This window comes from Aureococcus anophagefferens (genome assembly GCF_000186865.1).
Source record: "Aureococcus anophagefferens unplaced genomic scaffold AURANscaffold_17, whole genome shotgun sequence".
Classification (NCBI taxonomy): domain Eukaryota; class Pelagophyceae; order Pelagomonadales; family Pelagomonadaceae; genus Aureococcus; species Aureococcus anophagefferens.
In genome coordinates this window covers 384107-394226 of record NW_008705577.1, presented here as the reverse complement: position 1 = coordinate 394226, position 10120 = coordinate 384107, and the positions used below count along the sequence as shown (strand labels likewise).

At 71.0% G+C, this 10120-nt stretch overlaps 3 protein-coding genes across 3 annotated transcripts in view; 2 read left to right on the top strand and 1 right to left on the bottom strand.

Annotated features, from left to right (window-relative positions):
• Positions 1 to 4472: 4472 nt before the first annotated feature.
• Positions 4473 to 4982, top strand: AURANDRAFT_6342 (hypothetical protein; the record flags this gene model as incomplete). The annotated part of the gene is made up of 1 exon (XM_009040927.1): positions 4473 to 4982. A coding segment is annotated over one exon (510 nt), but the record flags the coding sequence as incomplete, so codon positions are not given.
• A 1906-nt stretch (positions 4983 to 6888) lies between these two features.
• AURANDRAFT_65835 (hypothetical protein) lies at positions 6889 to 7731 on the top strand (the record flags this gene model as incomplete). The annotated part of the gene is made up of 1 exon (XM_009040928.1): positions 6889 to 7731. One exon carries the CDS (start codon positions 6889 to 6891, stop codon positions 7729 to 7731), a length of 843 nt encoding a protein of 280 aa, XP_009039176.1.
• Positions 7732 to 8754: 1023 nt separating this feature from the next.
• The window catches only part of AURANDRAFT_65834 (hypothetical protein), a gene marked incomplete at both ends in the record, with an annotated part of 5126 nt that continues 3760 nt past the window's right edge, over positions 8755 to 10120 (bottom strand). The window contains one exon of the mRNA XM_009040839.1: positions 8755 to 10032. Coding sequence (XP_009039087.1) covers positions 8755 to 10032 — 1278 coding nt within the window. The remainder of the gene's footprint in view (positions 10033 to 10120) is intronic.

Below are 10120 nucleotides of genomic sequence, written 5' to 3'. Positions count from 1 at the left end.
ACACTGAGCGCTGCTGGCGGGCTTTGAACTCGTTACCAGCCTCTCGGAATCCCCCGCGGTCGGAGCGCCGCGGGGGCGGGGCGGTCTCGTTCTTCACGGCGCGTCGCCGCAGAACTCTGGGCGGGGAGCGGTTCTTCGCGGCGGCGGGGCGCCGCAGAACTTTTGGTGGGCGGGGATCTTCTAGGCGTTGTCGTCGCCGGGGTCGTGGAAGTCGGCGGCGATGGCCGCGGAGAGGAGCGCGGCCTCCCTCTCCTTGGCCTCCTCCTCGACCTCCGCGGACGCGTACTCGTTGCGGTGCTCGCCCTTGCCCAGCAGGGCGATGTTCGCCGCGTTCTTGAGGACGCCCGTGACCTCCTGCGTGACCTCTTTCGTCTTCTCGAGGGCGAGCTTGCCCGCGTCCGTGATCTCGTGCGCCGCGTGCGTCGCCGGGTGGAGCTTGAAGCTCTCGGCCTTCGCGAGGCGCTGCTTGCCCTTGGGCGAGTCGGCCGTCGCCGTGAAGGCGTCGAGGCCCGCGCCGCCGCCGAGGCTCGCGTTCGCGTAGAGCGTCTCGTTGATGGCGTCGAGGTCCGCCCAGAGCGACGTCCGGAGCTTGTCCATGGGCAGGTCCGAGTCGTCGTCGCCGAAGGGGTCGTCGAGCTCCAAGGCCACGATGTGGATGACGGAGAAGAAGGCGATCATGATGGCGACGAGGACGACGTAGCACGTGATGTAGATGCCCCCGGAGATGTTCCAGAGCATGCCCATCTCGCGCTGGTTCGCGTTGAGCTTGACGACGTAGGCGTAGGACATGTACTGGGGGAAGATGATGACGCAGAAGCAGAAGCGGACCACGAGCGAGATGTTCTGGATGCCCCCGGGCATGGGCGTCGTCTTGATCTTCATGGACCCGTAGAAGCAGCGCAGGAGCTCGTTCTGGCAGTCGACGGCCGTCGCCTGCTCGAAGCCCTTGAGCAGGTCGAGGTCGCAGCACGTGCGGATCGCGTGGGCGAGCCAGCTGTGGCAGACGAGGATGCGCCGCGGCGACGCGGCTAAAATCTTCGCGCGCTCCTCGCCTAAAGCCTTGAGCTCCGCGGGCTCGAGCTCCTTCATGAGCCCCCGGACGGCCTTGGACGAGCGCATGAGCTTCTGCGACGGCGTCTGCGCCGGGTCCTGCACGAGGATGTCGACGAGCGTCGCGATGTGGAGCTTGGACACCAACTTCAACTCCAGGATCGCCTTGGCCTCGGCCTCCGTCGGCGCGTCCGCGTTCGCCGTGAGCATCGTCGCGACGTTGCGGACCTTGGTCATGGCCGTGCCCACGAGGCCGCGCGCCTCCCACCAGCGGCCGAAGGACCAGCTCAGGCGGAAGACGAGGAGGAAGCTCAGCGCGGAGCCCATGATCGACGTGCCCGTCGACAGCGCGGGCACCTCGGGCCAGCCCTCCGCGCGCGCGCGCTTCGAGCTGCCGGGGCCGTCGCGCAGGGACGCGAAGTAGTAGAGGCTCAGCAGGCCCAGGCCCACGCCCGTGACCTCGTAGACGAGGATGGTGATGAACCAGTCCACCATGTTGTGGGACACGACCCGGTCGCGGCCCAGGTAGCGCAGGTGGAGCTTCTGCGTCTTCCCCTCGTGGCGCCACTGGAAGACGCCCTCCTTCCCGTGCCACTTGGACACGGTCCCGGCCACCTTGGGCTTGTCGCTCATGGCGGCGGATCCTCCGGTGGCAGTGGGCAGCCCTCCTGTGGATTTTTGCGAGGCCCGCTTTGGTGAACGTTGCGATGCGCGACAGACCTGGAGGGTAAACATTGCATGCTTGAAGCATTCGCTCCGTCGGCAGCTCTTGATCTGCTTTGCTTGCGTCGTCGTCCCGTGCATCGATGGCGCGCTGGTGGCCGCGACGTGCCGTGGCGCTCCTCGTCCTTGCGGCGCCCTGGGCCACGACCGCCTTCGTCCCGGCCCACCCATCCTGCCGGCGCGCCGCGCCGCTGCGGAGCGCCAACTTCGACGGCGACCCCTGGGAGGTGCTGGGCGTCGCGCGCGGCGCGTCGAAGAGCGAGCTGCGCAAGGCGTTCCGGAAGCGCGCGCTGAAGACGCACCCGGACGTCAACGACTCGCCGGCGGCGGCGGAGGAGTTCGCGAAAGTGCAGGCGGCCTACGACACGCTCTCGGACCCGAAGAAGGCGCGCAAGGCGGACTTCAACAGCCGGAACGCGCGACCTTCGTCGTCGACGGCCGGCCGCCGGCCGCCGCCCGGCTACCGCCCGCCGTCGGAGCGCGGCGGCGGCGCGGCGTCGGGCTGGCGGCCGCCGCCGCCGCCGGACTACGACGACGCCGGCGGCGACACCTGGGGCGCGATCTTCGGCGACGTCTTCCGCGGCGTCGCGTCCAACGGCGTGCGGGGCACGGTCCGCAGCGTCGCGTCGGATTTGTTAGATGTCCTGGAGGCGACGACGGACGACGGGAGCTTCGAGACGGACTTCGCGACGGCGAGGGAGTGGCGAAACGCCGTCGCCGACGCGGAGGCGCTGGCCGACCGCCTCGCGGCGCGGCTCCGCGACGAGATCGACCCCGCGCTGATCGACGCCAAGGCCGCGGAGCGGGCCTGCCGCGCCGACGCGAGCCGCGACGTCGACGAGCTCCTCGCGAAGATCGAGCTCTCGGCGGGACTCGCCGCGAAGAAGACGGCCTGCGAGCGGCAGATCCGCAACTCGCGCCGCGAGCTCGAGGCGCTCCGCCGCCGCGGACCGCCCGCCGACGGCGGCGGCTACGGGGGCGCCGCGCCGCCGCCGCGGAGCCGGGCGGCGGCGCCGCCGCCGCGGAGCCGGGCGCCGCCGCCGCCGCGGCGCCCGCCGCCCGGCGACGACCGCCGCGTCGACGACGAGCTCGAGAAGCTCAAGCGCGCGCGCGGCTCGTCGCCGCCGCGCGCGGCGCCGCCGCGGAGGTCCGCCGCGAAGGCGGACGGCGACCGCCGCGTCGACGACGAGCTCGACAAACTGAAAAAGAAGATGGGGAAGAAGTGACTAACTCAGCCCTTACTCTTGATCGCGAACTTCTTCTTCGCGGGCCGGGGCCCGGCGGCCCGCCCCGCGGCGCGCTGCCGCGCGCGGTCCGCCGGGTCGTCCAAGCTCGACGTCTCGACGTCGATCTGCCGCGCGACGTGGCGCGACTTGATCGACGCCTTCGTCGCGCCGTGCTTGACGAACTTCAGCGCCGCCTCCAGCTCCCAGAGCCAGTACGCGTCCTGGTCGTTCATGTGCGCGCGCTCCGCGAAGGGGTACATGTGCGTCCGGACGTAGTCCGCGTCGAGGAGGCTCGGCTGCAGGCTGAAGAGGGGCCAGGGCGGCACGCGGCCGCCGGCCATGTTCTCCGCGCAGCGGTCCGGCGCCATCTTCTGCGCCAAAACCTCCGGCGACGCGCAGCCGACGACGGCCGCGTGCTGCTCCGGCCCGAGGGCCACGGTGACGTAGTCGACCGGCCCCGCGGCGCCGTCCCGCACGGCGTAGTCCTCGCAGTCCGCGGGGATGTCGAGGAAGGCGCCGTTCATGGCGACCTGCGTCGCGCCGCTGGCGCGCTGGACGGCGAGCGCGCGCTGGACGACGTCGCCGCCCGGCGCGGCGCCGCTGCCCGGGGGCATGACCCAGTCGTCCTCCCACTCGAGCCACCACCGCGTCTTCACGAAGCCGTCGAGCAGGAGGTTGATGCTGTAGGGGTGTCGGTGGAGGGGCTTGCCCTTGCAGACGAGCGTGACCCAGGGCGCGCGCGTCACGATGGCGACGCGGTCGGCCGTCGTCGCGCCGCGGTCCGCGACGACGACCCAGTCGCGCACGAGCCGCTGGCTCGCCGCGGACGTCTCCCGCAGGAAGGAGGCGAGCGTGCGGAAGAAGGGCTCGAGGCGCCCGTTGAACGTGCACGTCCACGTCAGCGGCGCGTCGGCCCACGCGCGCGGCCGCGCGGGTTCGGGGACCGCGTGCTCGGGCTCCCGCTCCGCCGGCGGCGGCGACGCCGGCGGCGCCGCGGCGCCGCCGAGGAACACGTCGACGACGGCGCCGTCGGCGAGCGCGTCCGCCGGCGTCGCGGCGAGGTCGAGGGCCGCGCCGTCGAGCTTCGCCGACGCGGCGCCGGCGTCGGCGGACGCGCCGAACTTCTTCGCCACGTGCTTGCAAAACGGCTCGACGACGACGCGCCGCAGGGGCAGCGCCAGCTTCGACGCCGCCAGCGTCACGCGCACGCAGACGAGCTCGCCCGCGACGAGGCCGCGGATGGTGACTTTCATCGAGGCCTCCATGCTTAGGGGCTGCTCGGTCAAAGGTCAGTGGAGCACAGGTGTTGATCTGGTGTTGACTTTTGTGGGCTAGATCTATGGAGCTCACGGAGCACGCAAGCTCGTAACAGGATAACGCGGAACAAAAATGCACTGGGAGGCCGGGACGCTCTTCGGCCTGCCGCTCCACTCCTCCTTCCTGCTCAAGGAGCCGTCGGAGACGGTGACGGTCTACGTCGGGAACCTGTCCTGGACCGTCACGGACGAGGTGCTCTTCGACTTCCTCGCGTCGCGCACGCGCGGCGTCGTGTCGTGCAAGGTGTCGCGGAACCACAGCGGCCAGAGCAAGGGCTTCGCGCTCGCGACCTTCGCCGACGACGCGTGCGCGCGGCGGGCCATCGGCCTCTGCCACGACACTGAAATGGGCGGTAGGACGCTCGTCGTCCGCGCGGACCTCGCGCCGGAGCGGCGGCCCCGCGTCGCCAAGCCCAAGCGGTCCCCCGAGACCGCGGCGTGCGACCGCGTCTTCTGCGGCAACGTGCCCTTCGCGACGACGCCCCTCGAGTTCGAGCGCATCTTCGCGGGCGCCGGCGCGGCGGAGGCGACGCTCACCGTGGACTGCGACGGCCAGAGCCGGGGCTACGGCCTCGTCCGCTTCGGCTCCGCGGAGGACGCCGCGCGCGCCATCGACGCGTTCGACGGCTTCGAGATCGACGGCCGCCCGATGCGCTGCAAGTTCGACGCGCGGGCCCCGCGACGGTAGATGCAACTACGCGGGATCGGGGACGACGACGCGGGACGGGTCGCCGAAGAGGAACGTGAGCGAGATGCGCCGGTGCTCGTAGCCCGGCCGCCAGGCGCCCACGTCGGACGCGTGGAGGAGCTGGGAGTCGAAGAGCACGAGGCGGTTCTGCCGGTAGGGCACGGCGACGGAGGGGAAGTCCGCGAGGACCGCGTCCGCGTCCGGCCCGAGGAGCTCCCGCGGCGTCTCGCCGTCGGCCATGGAGATCGCGCCCTCGTCGTCGTAGAGCATCATGCCGCCGCGGTCCGGCTCGAGGTTCGCGCCGTCGGGCGTGAGCCACAGGTTCACGTTGACCTGGGACTGGTCGCGGTGGACGCCGATGCCCCTCTCCGCGTGCTGGTACTTGTAGCCCCAGAAGTTCAGCAGCGGCTTGTCGGCGAGCGTCCGCGGCAGCGCGGCGCGGAGCTCCTCGGCGACCTGCAATAAGAGCGGCGCCGCGAAGCCGTCGACGGCGTAGGCGCCGAGGTGGCCGCCGGCGTTGTGCGGCTTCGTTTCGTAGAAGACCGTCGCGGACCGGCAGTACTCCAGGAGCGCGTCGAGCGCGCCCGGGGTCAGCGCGTCGTCGACGACGACGACGGACCCGTCGTCGGCGAAGTTCGCGTCGCTGGACGCCCACATGCCGTTGGCCGCGAGCGCGGCCTCGCCTCCCGGCCGCCGCGCGCCGAGCGCCGCGTGGCTGCCCGCGAAGACGAGCGCCCGGTTGTACGTCGACCCCAGGAGCATGCGGTCCCGCGCGTCCATCTCGTAGAAGCCCGTGAGCAGCGCCGTCCGCTCGCCGCTGTGGCCCCGCGTCGCGTAGACGGCTTTTTGGGCGATGACTTTGGCCTCGACGCGGCGCAGCACCTCCTCGTAGGCCGGGACGACCTGCGCCCGCACCCACCGCGGCCGCCAGCCCCGCGACGCCAGGTACTCGAACTGCTCGAGGTCGTGGCGCAGCTTGTACATGGTCGTGTGGCGGAAGCCCGCGCCGGGCAGCCGCGACGCGCCGAGGGCGGCGGACCCCGCGGACGCGTCGTCGGTGAAGAGCGGGCCCCGCCGGAGCCAGAGCAGGTGCGGCGCCAAAGCCTCGAGGAGCATGAGGTTCCCCGAGACGAGCAGCGCGACCTCGCCGGACGTCATGAGGTCCTGCGGGCCCGCCAAGGCCGCCAGCGACGGGAAGCCCACCATCTGGGCCAGCCGGTCGCCGACGACGCCGTCGAGCGGCGCGTAGGCGCTCGAGTTGTAGGCATTGCCGGCCGCGCGCGGCAGAGCGAGGAGGAGCAGCAGGCCGCGGCGCATTGCTCTCGACGCTGCAGACGGCAGCCCTATTTGGTCGCTTCCATCACCCCGTGCTTGAGCTCAAGGTGTCGTTCACTTTGGGCCTGGTGCCAGCACCTCCTCGCATCGCATGGGCGCAAGAGTTGCGTAGCCTCGTCGCAGTGCCCCGCGCTATCATTCTCCGGCCGCGAGCGCGTGCGCGATCTGAAACATGTCAAAGCTCAAAAACATGGAGGTCGGAGATCTCTTCGACGCGAATAATCGGCAATTCGAGCCTGAGGATCAGTGCTGGAAGTGCGGCGCTCCGCTCGGCGCGCCCCACCGGCGCTGGTGCACCTTCGACTTCTGTCGGCGGTCCGGGGTCCAGTTTTTTGGCGGGCGCCCATGCTATTGCCACAAGGGACCGCAGTACAACTACATGAACGGCCTACGCATCGGCGAGGACGCCGACGCCGGACGCGTCGACCCGCCGGGGTCGCTCGTCACCGCGGTCTCCACGCCATGGATCACGCCGATGCATCAAGGCGAGGACACCGAGGACGAGGATGAAGACGAGGATGAAGACGAGGAAGAAGAGGGCTCTCGGCGCATGTGCCAGTTCGACGTGCCGTGGGACGGCTACGCGCCCGAGACACTCGATTGTAAAGCCCTCGGCCTCCTCAGCAGGCGGCGCGTGGCCGAGACGGACGGCGAGAAACACGTGGTCGATGAAATCGTCGACGACCCCGAGCTCAACGGCGTGATGCCCGGTTTGATGCTGACACTGCCGTTGCAAGACAAGGGCATGTTGGACTGGAATTCGCTCCTTCTCCGGTGGCAGTGGTCGCGTCACGTCACGTCGCTGGACAACAGCTCGCGCGCGCTGGCGCGGCTCGCGCTCCTGTCCGTCAAGGACCGCGCCGCGCCGCGCGAGGACGCGCCCAAGGCCATGCACGTCGTGCACCGCCTCGCCGCGTCGGGGCACGCGACGGCCATCAGCTCCGTGCTCGCGTTCTTTCGGGGCGAGGAGAAGCCCTGGTTCTACGGCGGCCTCGGCAAAATCTTCTCAGCGGGCGACGCGCTGGAGGCCGAAAGACGGAAGCGCATGGCAGCGCGCAACATGTTCGCGAACACGCCGCCGGCGATCGCGAGGCGGCGCCGCTGGGAGGCCGAGGACGCGCGCGAGGCTTTGGCCGAGGCCGAGGACCGCTTGCAAAAGGCCGTGGAGCACGCGGCGGGCGCCACGGACGAGGCCGCGGCCGCGGCGTGGTCGTCCTTCATAGCCACCCTGCGGAGGAATGTCGACGCCGCGACCGGCGCCCTCGAGACGGCCGAGGCGGCCGTCGAACCCGCGGAGGCGGCGGCGGAGGCCGCCCGGGACGCCCGGGCTGCTGCTCGGCGCGCCTTGAGCGCCCAGCGGGGTCGCGACGACCCCCTCGGTGCCCATCCCTAGCTCGCCACGTGCGTCGCTGGCTAAGTCCCACGCTTGCTCAGAGCTCAGCGTGCGACACCTCCGTCGGACTCCCGAGTGGATAATCGATCGGCGATCGCGACGGCCGACTCGGTAGGCCAACTGGCATAGCACGATGAATGCCTCCGCATTAGACGACCCTAACAAGACTCCGACGCCCGATATGTATTTCAACGCCGAGAGTCCGTACTGGAACCGATGGAACCGACAAGAAATGGACGGCGTCCTTTACAGTGACCTCATGCCTCCCGCGGCCGCAAAGGCCGATCCGGTCGCCGCCGTGATACGCGCCAACGCCCGCTATGAGAAGATCCGTCAAACGTGTGAACGTTGGGGCGTCACTCAAGTGAAACCGGCTCGCGGCACCGACGCCGACGCGGTCAACGACGCTCTGCCCGCTCTCGAATACGTGTGGGCGCGCTTCTGGCAAGGAGAGAAGACGGAAGAGGAGGAGGATGCGTTCGCCGAGGAATACAGCGAATATGGCGACCATAAACCGACCAACGGTCTCGAGCTCGCACATTTGATCTTGCGGCGCCATGTAAACTTGCCCGTCGGACGATGGATGAAGTGCCCCTCATCTGGTCTCGTCGAGCTCGTGCGCTCCGAGTGGCTGCTTCGATCGGATCCGGAGATTGGCATCCCCGGCCCGGGCCAGGGGGGTCCCCTCAGCAAGGGGGTGGGGCTCTTCGATCGGTTCCATCCGGACGCGGAGCAAGACCTCGAGGGAGGCACCCACGTCTTGCAGAATCTCGCACCGGGCGGTCCCATGATGGGCTACAGTCCCATGAATCCCTACGGGGCCCTGATGACAGTCTTGGATCTCCACCCCGCCGTGTCGCGACGGCTCAAGGCCGCGCCGCGCCGCCACGAGCTCTGCCGCTCGGTCGCGCTCGTGCGCCGCGGCCGCGCGACGCCCGTCGCGGCCTCGGACGCGCTGAGCGTCGTCGCGGGCCTGGACGACGGCCTCCAGCGCGCGATCGCGCGCTTCGCCTGGTAGGCCCCCTAGCTCGCCTGCTTACGCTTCTCGTCGGAGCGGATGCGGTGCCGCGCGCGCTTCGCGGGGTCCTCGTTGCGGAGGATCGCGAGGAGGAAGTCCTTGGGCTGGACGTGGAGGTGGGCGTCGTTGAAGGAGCAGGCGGCGTCGATGATGAGGAGCGCGCGGCCCTCGGGCTTGCGCGGCGCGGCGGCGATCCAGACCGCGCCCGCGCACTCGGCCGCGACCTTGTAGCGGGGCTTGTCCGTGAGCACGTAGCCGGGCTTGACGAGGACCGCGTACTTGCGCAGGAGACTCTCGCGGCCGCCGTCGTCGAGGAGGTTCACGCTGTAGCGCCGCGAGAAGGCCGCGTCCTTCGACGCGAACTCCGCGGAAGGCTCCTCGTAGCCGTGGGACGCGCAGTGCGCGAGCCAGTCGCTCGTGACGATGGGCACGCCGCGCGCGAAGGCGATGGCGACGCTCGTCTTCACCTGGAGCCGCGGGCCGACGACGACGACCGTCGCGTCCGCGGCCGAGTCGGCGACGAGGAGCCCCGCGCTGCTGAGCTGCTGCGCGCGCCGCGCCTGGCTCTCGAGCACGGGGTCGTCGTCCGTGCACGTGAACGCGACCCTGGCCTTGTCCTTGGGCAGGCGGCTCGACCGCCGGCCGCCGGCCGCCGCCGCGGCCGCGTCGCCGGGCGTCGCGCCCGGCGCGCCCGACGACCGCCGCTGCCGCTTCTGCGGCGCCGGCGGCGCGGCGGCGTCGTCGTCGGACGACACGGGCGGCAGCGGCTCCTCCTCGACGGCCGCCTTCTTCGCCGCCTTCTTCTTCGGCTTCGGCGCCGCGTCCTCGCGCTTCTTCGGCGGGCCCCGCTTCTTCGCCGGCGGCGCCTCGTCCTCGGCCGGCGCCTTCGCGCCCCGCTTCTTCTTCGCCGGCGCGTCGTCGTCGCGCTCCGCCTTCTTCTTGGGGCCGCGCTTCTTCGGCGCCGCGTCCTCCTCCTCGTTCGCCGCCTTCTTCTTGGGCCCGCGCTTCTTCGGCGCCGCGTCCTCCTCCTCGTTCGCCGCCTGCTTCTTGGGGCCGCGCTTCTTCGGCGCGTCCTCCTCGTCCGCCTTCTTCTTCTTGGGCCCGCGCTTCTTCGGCGCCGGCGCGTCCTCGTCGTCGTCGTTCGCCGCCGGCTGGTTCGCCTTCGGCAGATCCGGGTAGTCGCGGAGCACCAACAACGGCTTCACCTCCGGCTCCGGCGGCGCCGTCGCGGCCTCGAAGGCCTCGAGGGCGCGGATGTCGGCGGGGCTGATGCGGTAGAAGGCCTCGACGTCGGCGATGGGCACGAGGGGCGGCGGCGGCGGCCCGCCGGTCCGCGCGGCCTCGGCCGCGAGCGCCGCGCGCGCGACTTCG